The 21,488-nt window shown below is 46.5% G+C and overlaps 1 protein-coding gene across 4 annotated transcripts; it reads right to left on the bottom strand.

Annotated features, from left to right (window-relative positions):
• Positions 1 to 636: 636 nt before the first annotated feature.
• Positions 637 to 20,134, bottom strand: TPRA1 (transmembrane protein adipocyte associated 1). 4 transcript variants are annotated; one of them, XM_075096007.1, is made up of 11 exons: positions 20,025 to 20,134; positions 14,224 to 14,426; positions 13,944 to 14,076; positions 11,014 to 11,100; positions 9,307 to 9,379; positions 8,210 to 8,289; positions 6,933 to 7,043; positions 6,449 to 6,509; positions 5,289 to 5,391; positions 4,583 to 4,663; positions 637 to 3,450 (listed from the first exon to the last, which is right to left on the bottom strand). In XM_075096007.1, the coding sequence occupies exons 2-11, from the start codon at positions 14,412 to 14,414 to the stop codon at positions 3,216 to 3,218; spliced, it is 1,155 nt and encodes a 384-aa protein (XP_074952108.1). In that variant the 5' UTR covers positions 14,415 to 14,426; positions 20,025 to 20,134; the 3' UTR covers positions 637 to 3,215. The 4 variants fall into 4 exon arrangements, with proteins under 4 accessions (XP_074952108.1, XP_074952106.1, XP_074952107.1 ...); XM_075096005.1 differs by having other exon boundaries at positions 14,224 to 14,423; positions 20,025 to 20,106; XM_075096006.1 differs by lacking the exon at positions 20,025 to 20,134 and adding an exon at positions 19,324 to 19,503.
• Between the last annotated feature and the right edge of the window lie 1,354 nt (positions 20,135 to 21,488).

Here is a 21,488-nt window from a genome sequence, read left to right on the forward strand (position 1 = left end):
CAGCCACCTCCCCACCTATGCAGGAGGAGAGCATGCCATCAAAGTTAACTCCAGCAACAGCATCTCCTAGGGCAAACCCCAGTGTTCTGCAGGGAGCCTGGAAGGAGCTCCGGAATGTTTTATTGTACAAGGGCATGACCCCATCCCAAGGCTAAGACAAGGCTCACCCCACTTCCCCAGCCTGTACACCCCTGCCAAAGAGAACCTGATGGGTGCCGATTACTGCCAGCATGCTTAGCTGTTGCTCAGCTATCATGTCCTCCCTGCAGCCAGAATTAGTCCTGACACACAGGGTTCATTTCAAAGCCTAGAGCAAGCAGCAAGCAAGAGCCAGTTCCAACTGCCACATGAGCCCTTTCCCAAGCAAGGGACAAAGATTTCCTATGGCAGGACCTCTGATGCTAGATATGCCCAGGAACAGCAAGATCTAGTTATCAAGAGAAGAGTCAAAGGCCTCACTGGCAATTACTTAGACCTGGAGACAACTCTCTGCAGAGTCATCTGCTGTCCCAGTAATAGCCTTCCAAGAAGGAAAAAAGTCCATCTCTGACAAGGATTTTAATAAAAATCTGAAAGTTATTTTTTCTCCATAATATGCATTATTTGCGAAAGAAAATATGACCATTTATGCCAAACTTAATTTTATTTCTTTATTTTACAAACAAAAATATACATTTATTCTATATTTTCTCTCTTTTTAGCACCCCACATCCCACAAAACACTTCCGCTCAAGGACCACTTTGAATATGGCCTAAAGCATTATATATACATAAAAATAGAACAGGAGGAAGGTCAGTCGATGACCTAGCACAGAAGCTCCTCAGCAGCAGAATGTGGGACACTCCAGAAAAACTGGAGTCCTGCCAGCAAAGGACAGGATGGAAGTGTTGACCACCTGCACAGGTGATCCTTCAGCACTGAATTCAGCTAATAAAAAGACAAATTTGTAACCTGCTCTTCACATCACCAAGGAGGGCAGATAACTCCTCTCGGTCAGGGTGTTGAGAGTCAGCAAATATGCCTTGGGACGGAGAAGTAGTTGCTCCTTTATTTCCCAATTGCTTTAAGACCTTCATATCTCTTGCCTCTGTCCAAGGCCCACCAACTCCAGGGAAACTTTGAAGGTTTCCCCACACTTTGTAACAGCAGCTCAGGATCAGTGTTGGAAGCAGCATTAGGAGGAGCAGCAGGGCAATTCAGGCACCATGACATCCATCCCTTTTAGAGTAAGCAAGCAAGCATGGCTCAGGCCGATTCACAGCAAGTGACAGAAGGAGCATGGAACACTTGTCCAATGTGGCAAGGGCTGACTTGGCCAGTTGCTTGTCCAGCCCTTACATAGTCACTGCACAGAGGGGAAATGTGAAAGGCTGTTGACCTACATGAGACAATTCAGCTCTTGCACACAGACAAATGGAAACCATTTTTCCTCAAAAGTAAATTAAAAAAAAAATGGGGGGGTTGTTTGTTTTCAGGGTGCCAGTGCTAGAGGCCTGCAGGGCAAAGTCCACCGGCAGAACAGAGAGGCTGCATTGCTCATTAGCAAAAAAAGATAAGCAAAGGGCCTGCATAGTTTTGGCAACAAATATGAACTTCATATTCTCACTCCAACTTTCTTTTCCTATGGTGGGAACACCTGGTAGCAAATGCTTTCCCCTAGCTGCTCATGATCCAAACTAACACCTCCACGCTGCACCCTGCACGACAGTTTCCCAGAAACACTTACCTCAATATTCTTCAGAAAAAGCAGTGAGCTGGGGCAAGAGATTCACAGTCCCCAAACATTTCAAATTCCCTCTTCCTACCATCTCTGACTGAAAGTTGCTATTGCTTATAGCAGATCTCCACCTACCTGGCGGACCCAGGTAGGAAAGCACACCCAAAGCTAGAGGAATATACCTCTTCATCCTTGGAGAGCACAGTATGTCTCAGAAACCAGCCTGATGCAGCTTTTGGCTGAACAGCCCCTGGATTGGAACACAATGTCTTGAAACTGCGTGCCAGACAGCTGAGACAACAGTAGTCCCTTTTCCAGCACAGATATTAATAAGAAGTTCTAGAGAGTCTTTAAATGAACCACGCTCCACATGCACAGAAGTCTTTTTCAACATATCGAGCCATAAAACCTATTCAGAGCAGCAGAAGTCTGGGGTTCTGAACTGCAACATAAGCGAAGGGCACTGCCGGAGAAACACGTCCATCTCCCACTTGTCTCCCAACTTAGAATACCAGCCAGCTTGCTTCTAGCACACCTATGGTGTTTGAGAGTTTCCAGTCACTAAATACTGACAGATCAGACTCATCCTGGGCTTCTGCTCTACCTCAGGCACCTGAACATCTCTGGAGCCTTCATCTACAGAGTCAGCTTCCTCCTTCACAGTACTCTCCAAGACCCTGCCAGAGCCACAAAAACGGGCACAGATGGAAAATGCACCTACCTCACAGGTTTTATTCTTGAAACTCAGCCCTGATTCAGTGTTCACTGTCTGTCCTTCTGTCTCCCTATTGTTCAGTCAGTTCACGTCCATGCTGCTAGCTACCAGCCCCTCAAGATGCTCCCAGGGCACAAGGAACAGTTCATTCCTCTTCATATCTCTCTTCCCCTTCCCACACACTCAGCAGACTCCTTTTAGCCCCTTGCAATGGCAATTCATTACTTTCATCAGTATTAGCTGAAACCAGAGATGAGCCCAGCTGACCAGCTTCTTCCCTCTTCAGACACTGCTATCACCACCCAGACACGACCCAGGCAACCATGCTGCTTGAAAAAGCCCAGGAAGACCATCTTTGGTTTCAGCCATCGAACTCTTTCTATTATGTACAATACTGCAATCAAGTCAACACCCTCACCGCTAAACAGCATTCCCCTAATTGGCAGACAAGTGCTTTCAGTCATTGAAAAGGAAAAGGTGCCAGTCAGGAACGTCTTCTGGGTCATATTCACATCTGGAACACAGAGGATCAGGAAGGTTCAGTGTTTATAGGTTTATGAACAAAACTGTTCTATGTTGTTCTCAGGGAGAGACAAAAAAATGTTCTTTCCGACAGGATTTGGGCTGCCAACTTAGTTCCGCAATAGGTTTTAGAGATCCTAAGGAAGAGAGGAAAGCCATGGCAGATAACCAAGGACAGTTTTCCAGTGGACATCCTAACATCTGTGGTATCAGCAAGTTTGTAAGGAAAAGAGGCATTGTGTGAAGCGGGTAGCCCTGCCTTAGGCATTGATGGCTTTCCAGCGGTCACTGTCTACACTGTTGATGCTGCCCACATGATACGGCATAGAGGCCACGTCATCCAGGTAGGCTGTGGTGTCAATCTGCGTGCTCGAGTAGAATCCAGAATCCATTCCTTCCTTCTTGGCAACAGCATAAGGGTGGGGCAGGTGCACATCCACATCTTCAGGTTCATCCACCTGACATTTGTATGAGAAAAGGATCTTCGGTTCGGACCTGGAGTGATTAAACATTTAAATATGTGTTTAAGCAATGTAGTATCACAGCCAGTTATCCTTAACTGAAACTCAGCAGCACTAAAATTGTGTATTCAGATCCTAAAAACTCTTCACACTAGCTTTCACTCCTGAAATATACCTAGCAGAGTAATTGCCATAAAATAATGCTAAAGCTAGCTTTGGAGTAGTGTCACCTAAGAGAAATAAAAACGGCAGAATCCTGACTCTAGTGTGGGCAAGGTGTTCTCATCTTCGGGAGTTCTGAATTACTAAGGGCAAACGCATCCAAACACCACTGGACTCCACAGCAGCCTGGTCGCTAACACCAACAGAACAGGAGTCCACCTCAAGTTCCAGCTGTGAGCATCAGAAAAACCAAAATACAAACACTTATGGATCAACAGTTTCTTTCTCTAACTCCAAACACTGTTCCCTTCTGATTTCAGACGGCAGAAAAGGCACATTTTTATATTTTAGGAGCACTTTACATTCTCAGTTATATTAAAGCCTGCTGTTCCTTGCTTACAGACGGTAAAAGCTAAAGCCTCCGCATCTCCTCTGAGTGGCCACACGGTGGCAACCCCGACCCAGGAATCACACTCCCGAGGGCTTTTAGCTGGTGACTCTTGAATCTTCAGCCAAAGAGTTACCAGTCTCACCTATCCTGCCGAAGACAATTATCACCAGTTTTTACCGAGGTGGACGGGCCACCTATACTTAACCCGGCAAAAAAACCACGTATAATTTTGTGTATGTTCGATAAATAACCCCTAGATCTTTCTTGTAAACCTATCCCATTTAACCTTCCTGGACCCAATCTCTCACTAACCATTTAGTTAGCAACTTCAGCAGAAAAAACTTTGTACTGAACAGGATGCGGACACTGAAGACGTGGTCCTTAAAAATTTGAAAGGAATACAGCTATCAGCTCTACTTTGCATGTAAAGGAGTCTTGGATAGAAGCGAGCCGCCTTGGGTCACACAAGAAGAATTTCAAGGCCAGAAATTAAAAACTGGTTGCCTAACTGGCATTCTAGTTGCTGTCTTTATTCCACAGCTGGGGAGAACTTGAGTGCAAAACAATTAAATTACAATATATACCCTCTGAACTCCTGCTCCTGGCTACTCACCCAAAGAAGCCTTTCAGGAATGCCACATAGATGAGAGGTGCAAAGAAGCTGAAGTAAAGGAACGTGGTAGCATCAACACAGCTGTCAACGGCAAAAGGGAACATGAAGGAATTTAGCACTTAAGCACAATCCAGCTGGATAACACCAGACACAGCCCCCCAGAATGATCCAGTTTCCCTACAGAGTGTCCAAGCAGAGGACAAGAAAAGTCTCGCGCTAAACAAATTCAAACTGATGCAGAGTAACAGACATTGCCATCAGTATGTGTCACTGCTCCTAGACACTCGGGGGAAACATGCCAAGACCCAAGGTCTGACCAAGAGCACAGTCTCAGCGCTCCCAATTTTGACCCACAGAAGTGACACCAATCCCAACAGAACGAGACTCCAGATATGAAGAAGGGTATCTACATGCTATTTCTAGCAAACAGACTATTTCCTCCCCTATGAAACACGAGCCAATGGCCAGGCATCAGTGGATTCACTCACCACCTCAAGACAACCGCAGAGCGCACAGCTCCACAGACCTCCCCACTCCTGAGTTTCCTGACCATTTAAGAGGTCTTCTGACACAAAACAGAACCAACAGCTTCACTCCTTCTTAGGAACACAGCACGAGTTTGTTTTCTTGGGAGAGGCAGTGTTGAAGGACACTCTAATGCAACATGAGAAACTGGGCTGCACAACTCCTCCCCCAGCATACATACCACAGTCCTTCTATGATATCCACACAGAGGAGGGCACTGCCCAGGCCCTGCACCAGGTTCAGCAGTGCCAGGATTCCGGCATAAACATAAAAACTCTTCCTGGCTGTGGAAAAGACATGGACGGATATGAAGCTCAACCTCTAAGCACCAGCCCAGTGCCAATCTTTGATGGAGATGGCAAACCAAACAGAAGCATCTCACCATCTTGTCTGTTTAAGAACTGCAGAATTAAGACTGCATTTTCCTGTCCCGTGCTGGCAGGACTGATGGAGGTGTAATGGACTAAACCATACCCTCCTGCACGTGTATACACACACCCAGAAGAGATTTCAAAAAACATGGTCATGGCAACACATGCAAAGATTTTATAGGCAAACGTTTGGAACCAGTGTCAGCCACATAAGTGAATGTGAGAAAAACAAACAAAAACCCCACAGCTGAACCAGAATCTGTGCCCTTCTGACATACAGCGCTAACAGAACTGCTCATGAGACCTGCACAGGAGCAGCAGGGTATGCTGGAACACTAGGCAGATCAGGCACAGGACCACCAGCTGCTTGCGGCATGCGCCACACATACCAACTCCCTCAGGGTCCCCACACATAGATGCAACACTACTCAGAGAGAACAGCCCAATGCAAACAACTTAGTAACAGCTTCTCTTCCTATTCAAGAACTGCAGATATTCTGCAACAAAAACTAGAGAAGCATCTTAACAAAGTAAATGCAGAGAGAAACATTATTAAGCAGCTCCCAATTAGCCTTTCTTTCCCAGGGGACAACCACCCTGTAGACTTTAACACCATACATGCATTTCAAAGGAAGCTGTTGTTAAGAAGCCATTTCTTACGGCTCTCTGAAGATTATATATTTACATTACATCTGTATCATTAACTGAGCTGTAAATCTTGTTTTCCTAATGTAATTGTGTAGCTACTGAAGTAGCAATGTAATTGATCTTATTCTGCTCTCCAAAAGGCATAACACACTATTTTTCCAGGGATAACTTCAGTCCTTTGCCATGTATCTGTACCCTGAGATAGTGGAATGTATCTGCAGCACAACCAGATACAGGAACCTCTTACTCCCACCTATGTTTTATCCTGGCACTGTCTCCATCTATACTGTGGAACACACTACAGTCTGTGGAACACACTTACAGGGCAAAGAAATCCGGTCTTTCAGAGGAGTTTTTGGAAGAATCACCACAAAGGAATAGACCTGTTGAGACAAAGAACTAACTGTTCCACAGCTGCTTGATGACTGAACTCAACAATCTTTGTAGGGATGGTGTGTGGTGTCACACACTCCCTAGATGTCTCAGGACAGGGGCACAGACCCCCTGACATCACACCCAGTGCAGACGGTGCAGATGTGAAGGCCTCCCATACCAAAAAAGGCTGGTCACTGAGGAACAAGGGAGTGAAGAACATCCAAGTTCAGCTGGAATTCAGCTGCCACAGCTTACACCACTCCCAGCACACCTTTATTGCTTCAGCTTCCCTGCCACACAAGAAGCATCAATGCTGCACTGTATCAGGCAGGAGGGGGACTAGGGCCTTATTATACACAAATCATCCTCCTTGCCCCGTTTAGAAAACACAAAGAAGTTATCAGAGTGCATAACACATTCCCAGTACTTACCAGAAAGAAGAAACAGGAGCTGGCAAGCCAGAAGTGTCTCCCTCCATGGCCATAGATGTTGAAATCTTCTGCTGAGAGGTGGGCATCAGGGTACAGGATTTCCAGGGTGCCCTAGGAGAGAAGCAGCACCAACATGATTCTGTTACAGGCAGCATCCTCACTGGGGCAGGTGTCTGGACAAGGGAGACTGTGTTTAAAGCAGTTCAGACAACAGCTGTCCCTGCCACCTAAGACCCAACCATCACTCTGCTTAGACCAAGTTAAGCTCACACAGGAAAGGAGGAAGTAACCGAAGAGAAGTGAGAAGAATGTGGCAGGAATCTGCATCTGAAGGAAACCAGCATCAGTGACATTCCAGAAGAGAGACTGAATGAAGGGATAGGGGATGCAAGCAGCTGTCTTTCTGAAATACAATGAGAGTTATATTTCCATCTCTAAAGTAGACCTTTCCTGATGAAACATCCAGAATATAAAAGCCCACGCTTGTGCAAGAGTTGGGAAAGGACACTATCTCATTCACCTGAATTCCTGAAAAATGGTATGAACAGAAGCTACCATACAGAGAGCACAGAGAAAAAGTGCTTGTAAACACTACTAAACCCAGATATAGCTCAAACACTTGATGTTTAATGAGGCTCTTCCAGCTTTATCATGTGGTAGTGATCAGCTCACTGCCTCTGCAAGCAAGAGCCTGGTCACAGAACAAAGATCTGTGTGTTATTCTGGCACTGCCCCAAGCATAGAGACACAGGGCTGACCACTTACATACCAAGGAGAAAAATAAACCCAGACACATACTGCATTGTTCAGAGAGATGGAGACACAGCTAATAAACTGAGATAGCAAGCCAGCTGCTAGACTGAAGGGAAGCAAGAGCTCTCAGAGTCATGAGACAAGGGCAGTGCAGTGGGCCACTTATCTGGCAAGCACACCTCAGGTCTCTCCATCTAGTTTTCATCACACCTGAGGCTAGATTCAGAACTTGCAGCTCCGGTGTGAAAAACCTCTCACTCCTGTTCCAACAAGGCAATCCATCTGAACCTCATCTCATTTCTCCACCTTGGCTGAGCCTTTCATACCATAGAGGACAAGGAGTTACAATCTGGTGTATGGTCTGGGGATCCTCATACATTGCCACAAGCACCCAGTCTTCCCCAAAACCTCATCCAAAGAGCAAAGCTGCCATTTTCCAGATAGGAGTCTCACATCTAACTGCCTGAGTCCAAGCAAAGTCCCCTCTTTTGCAAAGACTAATTCTTCTTCTCCAATGTACTCACCTGGGTGACAGAATATGCCAGAGACAGTACTGTAGTGATTGCCAGAACACGTTTCACGCTTGACTTGCTCTCCAGGTGACCTGGAATTAAGACAGACAGGAGTGACTCAGGATGTGATCTCAGCCCTGGTAAAAATCAGTTCTCTCCAAAACCAATACAGGAAAAAATCTGTATTTTCAAAGGCCTCCAAGGGAAGGTTAAAGCTCACTTAACCACTAGAAACTGCTTCCCTGTTTGGAGAATTGAGCCTTTCACAGACAAAATAATACTTACAAAACAACAGATTTTAACTTTCTTTCCTCCTGCCCACACTGGTATAGAGAAAGCAGCTAGTCTTTCCACTGGGGTTACCAAAAAAAGGTCAGGCATGACTCCAGTACCATGTATACTAAGACATTGTACAGTTTCTTCTCAGGAAGTTGATGGGACACTGCATTAGAGCAGGGGAGAAGGGCTTACATAGTTTAGAGAAATCTGAGCTGGAACATGCTGTCACAGACAATCTCCAGAAGCTCCTTCTAACATAAATTATTCTATGAGCCCTCAAACGGATGAAAGAGCTAGTGCTCAGATGTTCCACTGGCAGATGCAACATGGATACCTACCAAACCCTCTCCTCTACCCCGACACACATGAAGAGTTGCTCCAAATAGCATTTTCACTTGTACAACTGAAAAAAAGTGGAGTTTCAGATTGCAGGTACAGCTAAAGCGTTTGAATGAAGCCAGGATCGAATCAACCAAGGAGGGGAGAGAAGGACCCCCAAAAGAACCATCTTAAATAAAATGGGATTGAAGCAAAGATCACACTTGATTTTTGCATAAGTCGTCTTCACCTAAGCTGTACAGTCCTTCACCACATGCATGCAGGACAAAGAAAGTACGTATAAACCCTGAAATTGCACAAGCCATAGATCTGTAAATATAATCAGTCTTTCAGCCATTTCTAACTAGAAATTCTAAATTTGTCCTTTGCCTTTATCCTAGAGCTCCCTCACTTTATAGAATCAGCATCTCTACAAACTTACAGATGCAGCCTCTGTGGAAAGAAAGGAAATAGGAAACATTCAAAGCACTCAAAAACCTCCTGACACGTACCAAAGGCAAGGCCTAGAATCACCACACTGAGTTCAATCGCCAGAAGGAAGAACCTTGTGATCTCCCACAGGATCTGAGGGATAACAGAAACCAGACAAACATGATTAGATAGAGCTAGGAACCAGTTGGAAGTTAATAAAGCAAAACACCACTCTCTGCTCCAGGGGATGGCAGCCTCTGAATGGAGCAGGTAATTTCCACAAACCCTCCCCATGCTTTGTAGGGATATTAGTTATACGCATGTTCCAAGCCCTGTCCATGCCTGTGAAACAGAACAGTTGTGTGGGAGCGAGCAAATAGCATGCCTTTGGAGAGAGGAAGTGGCCATGGTTTGCCACACTTGTCAATTGTTTTGGATGTGTTCTTTCTGCTGTACTCCTGAGAAGCAGAAACCCAAGATGACTTCAAAAGTGCAATATTAAACAGGGCCAGTTCTTAAAGCAGTAGATTCTGCAGTACAGTTATGAGCGAACAAACTCAGTATTCTGCACTCTGCCAAAGCTACTGGTACCTAAATCTAAAGCACACTCAACTCCAAAGCCCTCCCACTTCCAGACTGTCATTTTCATTCCCATGTTTTATTTGGTGAAACAAGACCAAAAAAAATAGCAGGTGAGGCAGCTTTCCAGGTAGTCATGCAATAAATCAGTGCCAAACCTAGAACAAGAACCCAGATTCTGGCTTGTTAATCCTTTTCCTCTGAACACTGAATGGCACTCTCTCCTGAAGATACACCATACTTTAAGAGGCATTCCATGTAATCTCAGAAAAACCAGTGTGTGCATACATATATATATACATATAAAAGAGAAAACAAAAGAACCCTAAAAGACATGATAGAACATGTGTTTACAGGAAAAATCGACAGAGTTATCTGTCTTACTGCATGACTTCCCAGCAATGTGCACTTAGCAGCAACACCAAGAGAGCTGAAGAAAAGCACCTTCTCACCTCTTCCCCATTATGCAAGCCCTGGACCTAGATCTATTCAACAAAGGTGAATGAAAATGCTACAAACATCCAGCCACTCAAAACATGCAGTGCATTACAATGCTTGGACAGGTAACATTCAAGGAAAAGCAAAAGAACCACACTGATCCCAGAGACTAAAGCCAGAAGACCTGTACTCTGTGGGTGGCTCTTCTCTCTCTAACAGCTCAAGAGCTACACAGCTTTTTCTTTTAGGTAATAATTCCGCTACAAGTCAAATGACTACAAAGGAACAGCACATACAAAGCTATTTCCTGTTTGCTAAGGGTTCACCCTGTGCTCAGAGTGGCTGCAAGGACATTCAGATATCAGTCTCAAAAGAGAATTTGGTTTTATGTGCTTTCAATACAAAAGAATTAAATATTTTTCAAAGAGCCACTCAAATATTGCAAGAGTAACAAAGGCCAGGTCTTGCCTACCCACTGAAGGTATCTGAATGTTTAGCTCTTGCCAAGCAGAGTCATTCCATCCCTGCAACAGGAAAGTTTTGCTGCCACTATTTGTGCATCTATTTTAGGAAGTCCATTGTTTTACAGCCCTGGATGTTGTGATCATTTAGATACAGCTATCAGAACAGGATTCCATAGTACACATAGCTATGAGTACTGCAAAAAAACCCCACATTTTTTTGTGTATGCTCATAAAAGGGAAGCCATAGCAAACTGCTGTCATAAAAACTGCACAAAGCAGAGCGTCTAAAATCAGTGTTGTACCTACCTTATCAGCAACTGTAGCAGCATCAGAGGCACTCACAGTCATGGAGACAACAGCACGGGCAATACCAACCACAGCCACCACAAATACCTACACAAAAAGATACCAAAAGTGAGCTCATGTCAAAAGGCACATATGCAGCAGTGACCAGAAACCCTTTTGGAATACCATTTCCAGGTCAGCTTTCAAGCCTGACAATGTGTACTAAGGATTTCCTGCAGCAGATTAGAGTTGACTTGCCGGAGAAGATTCCTCAGGCCTGTTAGATGTAGGAGTACTGGCTTAGAATATAGGAAGGCACAAACTTCCTCAACTGTCAGATTAAACAGCTCGGAAGAGGTCTCGTACATTCCTTACAACAGTATCTTTACAGGCGAACAGTCTTCCCACCTTCAGTCCACCGGGGCAGGGAAGGAGTAAAACCAGACAGAACTCCATATTCTTCTAATTTACAAGATCTTGGTATGCCTTTACAAGTGCTTGGTACGACTGTGTAAATCAACCACATCAGATAACAGAAGCCACTTGATACCAACTACCACACTTCAGATCTGTGGAAGAACTAAAATCCGCAGTTCTCTCACTCGACACTGACAATACTCAGGAATGCAGAGGGAAAAAAGGCAGCTGCAACCAACAGCTTTAAAACACCTGACCCTGTTCCACCGTGCAATACACAGATACCCAAGTCAGCTCATGTACCATTTAAGCATGACAGAATGGAGCTCAGCAAGGCTAATTTACCAACTCCTGTGTTGTCAAAGCCATACTATGCAATTAACAGCTCAGATCGCTACATCTACCCTCCGCTGTGCAGACTTACCCTCTAAGAAAGCAGATTTTTCCAGATAAAATTCTCAGAGTCATAGGTTAATTCTAACGATGCAAGTATGAACAGCTAAACCTATCAGAGAACAAAAAGCATCCAAGCTGATTCTAAGGTGATTGAAGAACAGAAATGACCAATAAGCCACCTACAGCAGAATGCTTCCTCCTTAGGAAAAGAAGGTATGCAAATGGCACGAAAGAAAAATAATAAAACATTAGAATCATAGAATCATTAAGGTTGGAAAAAACCTCTAGGATCCTCAAGTCCAACTGTCAACCCAACAATACCATGTCTCCTAAACCCTGCCCTGAAGTGCCACATCTACACGTTTATTTTTTAACACCTCCAGGAATGGAGACGCCACCACCTCCCTGAGCAGCCTGTTCCAATGCCTGACCACTCTTTCAGTAAAGAAATTTTTCCTGATATCCAAATATCCATTTCCTAATATCCAAATACCCATTCCTCCTAGGGTGGAAAACTCTGGGATAAAACATTGATGAAAAAGAAAGGTCCCTGAATATAATGGTGTTCTGGAGCAGCAACAACTCTTTGTAGAAGAAAACATACCCTTTATGCTTCCTCTCTAAGTAGGTGGAGACTCTTCCCAATCTATTAACTTCATTTTAATCACTGACTCGACAAGAAAGCTTTACTTCAAGACATGACAAACAACCGTTTGAAAGGAAATCCTCACAGAATAGACTTACATCCTTATTTCCCAGTAACGTACTCTAGAAGATCGAACTGCGTGAAAGTTTTTTCCTCTAAGGCTCTTTCATCACCCTCCACTTCTCACTCCATTTTGAAAAAGTCCTCCCTTTGGTTTCTCAGAAGTTTTGCTTTTCAAAGTCTTTGACATGAACTTCTTATTGAGTCATGCATTACTGAAAGCATAAAGGAGTATTTAAATCCAGACTGGAAATGGCTGGTAATATTTTTGGAGTTTGGAGCACTTTTGTGTACACCTGGTTATCCAAAACCGTGCACATGCCCATTGCCCACACTCCAGGCATCAAAAAGCTAACAAGGATTCCCTCCGAAGACTCAGTTGAGGCTACTAGCTCAGACTTGGTTTTGATGCTTCTTGGTTTTGCCATGCCACTACCGGCACACAGCCCAAAGAAGGACGCCTCCCATTTAACCTACCTGAAACACGCATTTACTTCTACAGCCTGTAGTGATCTCGCTGAGGAAAAGCAAGAACATTATACTATGCGCTGAGGCAAGCCAGGATCTCAGAAAGCACCTGTGATAAAGCTTCTGAATTATATTTTTAAACAAATTCAGGGAGGTCCTTAGCTGCATTTACCATGCCCTGTGAGCAGTATCACAGTTAATAGGTATGACGTTCAGAGATTACTAAAGAGACTACCTTAATGTGATCAAAAGTTGCCTGTGCCTTTTTAAACTGGGGAGAACAGGCAAGATCTTAGATGCCCCAAGAAGTATAACTGTACTGCCTATATATTGTTTCCACCTTCAGAAGTATCAAGAACATCATCAAGTCAGCTGCCACTTCGATATGATGGGAAAGAAACTAATAGGGTTGGGTTTCTACATCCCCAGACTAACAAAAACCCTGTCACATCACCATTTTCTGCAGCAAATGACCAAGCTTTTCAACAGCTTCACACAAATTATTCTCCAGTGTTTCACTTTCACTACCTCAGTGAAGAAGGTAGTGAACCTTCTTCTGGACGTGAAGAACTTTTCTGGTACAAAACCAGAAGGAACCGGTTTTGTGTCACATGCTACTTACTGCAAGGAGCAAGGAAAGTATAAGATACTAGATACCAAGAAAACAAGGCAGCAAAAGAAGAAAAAGGGAAAAGAAAAAAAAGAAAATCACCACATGAGAACAAAGTCCACTCAAATCCAGTAGATGTGGTCCCAGAATCTGTGAAAAGAAGAATTCAGGGGGGAAAGAAAAAAAAAAAAAATCTGTTTCTACTTCTTATAGTACACCTTCAACTAAAAATAGATTTTATCGCTGTGAGATCTCATTTAGGTTCTCTCTCCACAAGTTCAATGATATTGTTCTTGAGTGTTGATTAAAAAACACCACTCACTCATCAGTTCAAAAGCACAGAGCAGTACTCACTAGTATGTAGAATGTAGTGAAGATTGGGCTGGAAGTGACCCGGATTTTGGCCCTGGCAGAGGGCAGCTTCCAGAGAAGAAACATAAAGAAAAGCACATTGGGAACCAGGAGCAGAAGATCCCAGTAGCGGACTCTGCAAAAAGTAAATAAAACAGGTGTTTTTCCTCTTCTTAGCATCTAGAAGGGAAGGCACCAGCCCCAGTCCCTTCTCAACCAAACTCTGAGAAAGCTCTCTCCCCTGGCCCAGGGTCAGACTGTGGTCCCACTTCCTCCATCTCACCTGGACTTCCCAATGTCCTCATAAAGCAACAACAGGCACTTGTGTGGCACAGTGATGTTGGTGTCATTGATCGCCTGCATTGTTGTCGGGGACAAAGTTGTCACATTATCCAGAGCTGTCACCAGGGCAGTTGAATGTGTGATGTTGTCAGACACTGAGAACGTCATCACAGACATCATGGACTGGAACATCCTGCCTTCCTTCTGGTCCAGGTCAAACACAGCGTAAGACAAACACAGCGGAGACAAAAAGCAACATTAAATCAGTTGTGACTCAGAGCTAAAAAACACATCCCTGCCATTAGGCCCCTGCAAAACTGCTTCCTGCTTGTTACAGCAAATTATCATCATCTGAGAGACTGTATTACACAATGAAATGCCACCTGCCCTTACTCTGCACACAGCCATTAGGGTGGACAGTACAAAACCACTATCTTGTATCAGAGTAACAATCACCTTCAAAATAGCATAACATTACGCTGGATTAAATTTTGTGATTTTTTGAGCTTTGGCAGATTCATAGAAGAAATCAACACTCGGCAGCAATACACGGCATCATTGGATGGAGACAGAAACCCTGGTATACCAGAATATAACTTCTCATTCTAGCTTCCAAGACCAAGAAGTTAGTCAATTATTTGATTTTGTGTTGGTTTTGCATGGCAAGGTTTTGATAGCAGCAGGGCTACAGGGGTGGCTTCTGTGAGAAGCTGCTACAAGCTTCCCTCATGTCCGACAGAGCCAACACCAGCTGCTCCAAGACCGCTGGCCAAGGCCAAGCCCTTCAGCAACAGCAGCAGAGCCTCTGGGATAACATATTTAAGAAGGGGAAGGGGGGGAACTGCACAACTGCAGCCAGGGAGAGGAATGAGAATATGTGAGAGGAACAACCCTGCATATACCAAGGTCAGTGAAGCAGGATGGGGAGGAGGTGCTCCAGGCGCTAGAGCAGAGATTCCCCTGCAGCCTGTGGTAAAGACCACGGTGAGGCAGGCTGTCCCCCAGCAGCACATCTAGGTTAACTGTGGAGCAGATATCCACCTGCAGCCCATGGAGGACGCCACAGCAGGGCAGGTGGATGCCCAAAGGATGTGACCCTGTGGGAAGCCCACACAGGAGCACAATCCTGGCAGCACCAGTGGCCCCACAGAGAGAGGAGCCCACACTGGAGCACGTTTGCTGGCAGGGCTTGTGACCCCACAGGGGACCCACAATGGAGCAGTCTGTTCCTGAAGGACTGCACCCCATAGAAAGGGCCCATGCTGGAGCAGTTGATGGAGGACTGTCTCCCGTGGGAGGGACCCCGCACTGGAGCAAGGGAAGAGTGTGAGGAGTCCTCCCCCTGAGGACGAAGGAGCAGCAGAAACAACATGTGATGAACTGACCCCAAACCCCACTCCCCATCTCCCTGTGCCACTAGAAGGGTGGAGATAGAGAAAATTGCAAGTAAAGTTAAGCCTGGGAAGAAGCAAGGTGTCAGGGGAAGGTGTTTTTAAGATTTAGTTCTTATTCCTTGTTACCCTACTGAGATTTGATTGTTAATAAATTAAGCTAATTTCCGCAAGTCAAGTCTGGTTTGCCTGTGATGATAACTGGTGAATGATCTCTCCCTGTTTTTATCTCAACCCACAAGCCTTTTGTTATAGTTTCTCTCCCCTGTCAAGCTGAGGAGAGGGAGCGATAGGCCAGCTCTGGTGGACACCTGTCATCCAGTCAGGGTTAACCCACCACAGATTTCAACTATTGCAAAGAAAAAATGAACTCCCCTACCTAAAAACCTGTTGCTGTTACCAACGCCACGGTCTGAGACCAGGGAAAGCCTTGCATACTTTCACCTAAAAGGACTGTACAGACTATCTTCCAAAGCCAACACTGGCAAAAGCCAAAATTCAGCATTTTTCTTCTAATCATCTGCAAGACACCAGAACTACTCTGATTTTAAGAGCAACAGTAAGGCTGTGAAAAGACAGCACCTAAAACCCTGTTAGGATCAAGTTCTCCAGCTTGTTTACATCCACCAGTCTCGATTGCATTGCCCTTCTCAGACACAGATCAGCATCATCACTGGCAGTTTACAAACCCAGAACCAGATGCTATCTAACACGTTTCCTAAGGTCAAACCCTTGGGCAGCAGAGAGCTATGGTCAGAATCAGAAGAGTCGTGGCACTCAGTTCTTTTGCCTGCCCTACCTTACACCTCTCCTGCCTCTCAGAAAGATGACAAGACAGAACTTCCCATCCACCTGATGAAATTTTCTACTGCCTTTCCTCAGAGAATATTCACATCTTTTCCACCATCTGTCCATCCCTCAGGCCCCACACTGCTGTGATGTTAACTGTCCCTTCAGAAGTTAAAGAGAAACTCTGCTCTGCCATCCATAAAACTCCACGTGCTTCATGCCTGCACTGGTGGTAGCTTTGGCAGAGACTGCAGCAGTAGTTTATCCCTCTGTTGGTTCTACGATCACCTTGGAAGTTTAAGTGGACTATGGCACACAGTACTTTAGATCAGGATTTATTATATACTAGACTTTTGACCTGATTTACCTTACTAAGGCTGCTTCTGATTCGATGTACCACCTTGTGCAAATCCTTTCCTCTTCCCACCCTAAACAGCAACCCTCACCCTTGACGCACTTGACTAGCTACCAGCTGAATGCAAACACGAGGTTCTATCATCACGCCTGGCCCTCCCCAAGGAAGTGGTCACAGACAACACACAGATTCAAAAAAAAATAAAACAAAAAACTCCTCCATCAGCTGGCATCTTAAAGATGCACACTGCCAGAGACAGTGCTCTACCAGTCTGTGTGCTATAGTCCATCCAAGAAGTCCATCCATCTCAAAAAACCCATCTCCCTGTTTGACTTTAGTCCTGGCTGGCACACCAAACACTGACAGCCTCCATGACAGGACACAGAAGGTATTTTCCCTGCAAGGTTCTGGGTGACTCACAAGTCATAAAGAATCAGCACAGCCCTGTGTCATCTGTTGAGCTTTTAGAGCTCAGTAGCACCTTCCCCACAAGCTGCTCGAGACCATCAGCCACAGACTCTTCTTTCTCTTCAGGGGCTGAGAACCCTCCCAGGTCTTCTGAGGGGTACAGTGATCACCCCACCTTCAGCTATCAAACCCTCCCTTTGATTCATCCCTACCGACAGATACTCGCTGAGCTGGGACTTCTCTTTATGCAACTGCTGTATGCTGTGCTACACAAGAAACGTCACATTAAGTAAACACACGCAGACCTGGAGGGATCAACTTTGTGCTGAGATGGCAAAATCTGGGCCAAAAACCCCTCGTTCTAGTAGAGGTTCCAGCAAACAACCTTCATATTCCAGATTTATCTCTCTTCCCTCCAGCTTCTCACTTCTCTGAATTGACATCATCGAGAATTATTTTCTGCTAATAATTTTGCTCCATTCTCTTACTCCAAAACATCACTGCATCTCAGTAGTAGAAAGGACAAGTATGTTCACACTTGGCAACACAGAAAAAGTTCTACCTGATTTTTAAAAAAGCTGAGAAAGGGCAGAGAAAAACCTCACAGAGCATGGGCAGAATAACATCATCAACTCCGAACCATCACAATCTCTTAATATCTCTTCTGGGACAAAGAATTCTATCTGCCCGTCACACTGAAAAGAGCTCAAGTATAAAGCTGTGAGAGAATTACATGGGAAAAACATCTTCCTCATAAAAAGAATGAACAGGCTCCATTCCTTTTCCCTAGAAGCTACCACTATCACACAACAGCAGCAAGCTGCTGATAAGGAGAGGAGCTGGGCACATGTAACAGAGCTCCAGTCACGAGGTTTCAAAGGGCAAAGCATAATCAAGCTTACCTCTCAGCCCAGCTGCTCACTACAGCCCGGTATTAGTATCCTATCCTTCCTCCCAAGACGGAGTATACACAAAGGCAGAGCAACAGAACATCCAACATGACAAGACAGAGTGGCCAAAGCCATCAGCCGGACAGCACAACCCCCATGCTTTTCTAATAGCTAAGGCCTACAGCAAGGGAGTGGAGAACTGTCCCATTCTAGCAAAAATTCTGCGGCCACAGGACTAGGAACTGATGGCAATGATCCGGCTAGGCTTCGTCATCCCCAGCAACTGCTCCTTACAGCACACCATCCAAACCCTTGCCCTGTCGAGTCCAAAATAAATCCAGTCAGCTGAGCATATCCAAGAGATCACTCACCACACCCTGCCTCCACGGGGCTGTTCCCTTCAGCCAGCCCAACCTACGCAACGTGGGTAAAAGCACCCTGTAGCCATGTACAAGGAAACAAGTGCCGCAGTCCTGGTCTCCCTTTTTCTTCTAGCAGGCAGCTCTATTCACCAGGCACCAGAAACCAAAATAAAATTGTTTTCTACACCACAGCTGAAGTCAGCCTGAGTTGCTGAGGCTTGTTCCTCTGTCCAGGCACTGGACTCCCAAGTCACAGTCAGATCAAGAATACCCACATGAGGTTGTTGGGACAGAGTGCTGGGGAAGGCTCAACTGCACCTTCCGTGAAAATGATTGCCTCTCACCAAGGGGATGTTGTTTCCTGATTCATGACACCATACCCATATCAGAGGTCAGTGAAATCTGGGGCTCAAATCACTGGCAATTCTCTGTGCTCTCAAAGCCCAGCCACATAAAGGTGGATCACATGCTACCAGAGCTTCAGCTTTAATTAAAAAAATGAAAGCTTTCTTCCTTCCTGAAGACAGTGTCAGAAAATTTTGTGAGTACAGATCATACTAGGGTTGAGATTGCTCCTTAAAACACTGTATCTGTACAAGGCAAAACCACGCTGTCCGTTTCCCTGCTTAAATACAACTGTTACTTCAATAATTAAACGTTTAAGAAGAAAAAAGAAAAATTTTTAAAAGCCTCTTTTTCTTCTCTTCAAGAGGCTCTTAAAACCTCGCTCTTGGTCACAACAGCTACATTTTGCATTTCACCCTCACAGCACACAAGACAGGGACTTCCCCACCAGTGATCAAGGACCTCTCTTCCCTCCAAGCTTCATTCTCACACCTCGTTCTGAACTTAACTTAAAAAGAAAGAAAGGAATGGTAACGCTAAAAAACCACCAAACCAAAATACCAAAAGCGGAAGTATCAATAACCCAAAACTAGAGAGCCCCAGTTCAGGGATGTCTCTCAGAAATAAGTATCCGAAGCCTTTTGTTGCGTTGTTTTGGTTTCGGTTTTTTCCCTCGAGGAGGCGGGCGCGCAGACAACCAGCGAGCAGGCGGCGCGACAAGCAAAGCGGCGCTACGTGGTCACTTCACCCCGCGTTGGCAAGCGCGCACGGCCCGTTTGAAGGCTGCCAAAGGAACCGGAGCGCTCGACAAAATCGGAAGTTCCTTTGGGCCGCGGTGCCGCCGGACGCTCCCGCCACGGGAGGGCTCTCCCGGGCCGCAGAAAGCGGCACCAAGCTGCCTTCCAGGGACCCGCCGAAGCGTTTGCCGAGGGCAGGGCAGGGACCCGGGGAGCAGCGGGGTCCGCCCGGGCCACCGCTGCCCCCCGAGCTGGCACCGGCTGGGGCCGAAGGGCCGCGGCGCCCAGGCGAGGCGCGAAGCCTCCCCCCGCCGGGCTCCCGGCGCGCACAGAGGGCAGCCGGGTGGCTGTTGCAGCGCAAGGGGGAGGCTCGGGCTCGGGCTCGGGCTCACGCGCGGGGCCGCGCACCGCCCCGCAGCGCGGCCCCGCCGCTCACCACAGAGGGCCGCGGCCCCCGCCGCCCCTCCCCGTTAGCGCCCCGAGCCCCCCTCGCGGCCCCGGCCCCACTCCCGCTCCCACTCCTACCGGCCGCGGGCCCGGCCCAGCCTCCCCGGTGACGGCGCTCAGCGGCGGGGGCCCGGCCCCGCCATCTCCCGCCCCGCGGTTCCCCTCAGTCAGGGAGCGTCGATAAAGAGCGGTGCGATCAGAGTGCCACGCGAGCCAGGGCCGACGCCTTTTCGGCCGTGCCCAGTGATGCTATTGAGAGAGGCTCCCCGAGAGGTACTGGTTAGACCAATCAGAGACCAAGAAACCGAAAGAAATAGCAGAGCGAGCCAATGGGAAGGGGAGGAAGGCGGGACTCCAGGAGCGGGCCTGCTGCGCTTTAAAGGTGCCATGTCCCCGTCCGTCCCCTTGCGCGACAGGGATCGCGACAGGGCGGGGAGGCCCTGGCGGCAGCTACCACCGCCGGGGTTCGGAGACCCTGACCTGCCCTGAAACGGGGCGGGAGGAACAAAACCTCCCCATGAGTCCCAGTGCTGAACCCCGCTGCCCGGCGACCAGGTCTACCCCGCCGCTCTGGGGGGGGGTCCTCATCCAGCTCTGGGCCGGATGGGGCTCGCTCACCGCCCCGGGGGACACCCGCGTCCCTCGGCTGCCCGCACGCCTCACCGCGGCCTACCCTCACACCGCCTCGCCTGGCTGCCATGTCATCGCACCCCTGCCAGGCAAGGGGAAACAGGCTCCTTCTGCAGAGGAATTATGGCAGGGAGGGTAACAACTTTTCTTCCACGGACTGGGTCCTATAATCAAGTCCCTGCAGGAGAGGATGATTAACAAGCTGGAGAGTCTGGCTTTTATGGGAAATGTAAAGCCAACATTTCAGCTGGGTGATAGCAGCTGGCATAGCTTGGATGATAGCAGCTAAAGGGAAACACAATAAATAATTAGCAGGATTTGGAGGTGTAAATACCAGACAGAGGAAATAAATGTTTAGTATAGTAAACTAGGGAATAACTGGGACAAATGAGCCAAGATTTAAAATGGATATTAAAAGAAATTAAAAGAAACAACTGGCTAAGTATCAGTAGGTCACTCCGGGAAGTAAGAGCTGTCTGACTGTGAACAGAGTTCCAAGGGGGATGTTTGTTATCTGAGTCATTTCAAGGGCTGGAGGATAAATCCTGGTGTAGTTTCTACCTGTGGTTTACCTGGGGCTCTAGGAATTGCTTCTATAGGAACACAAGGCTTCTGCTAAGCTGAAATGTGCTGTACAAGGTCTATACCTCTTTAGAAGATCCCTATTCGGATCAAGCTTCACACCCTGCTCTAGCAAACAGCACGTACAGAGTATTTCAGGCCCACCCCACACATACACCTTTCTCAACTTAAGTCTGCTTGATCCTTTTCTCAGGTTTAATTTTCCAGCTTCGCTGCAGGAAGCCTCATGGAGGGAACATACCCTGAAGCCGTGGTGCTCACCTCAGCACTATTACTCTGATTTTCCACTGGGGTGAACCAGGTTTGTATGCTGGTGTCATGCCTTTGGAA

The sequence above is a fragment of the Phalacrocorax aristotelis genome, chromosome 6 (genome assembly GCF_949628215.1).
Source record: "Phalacrocorax aristotelis chromosome 6, bGulAri2.1, whole genome shotgun sequence".
NCBI lineage: Eukaryota > Metazoa > Chordata > Aves > Suliformes > Phalacrocoracidae > Phalacrocorax > Phalacrocorax aristotelis.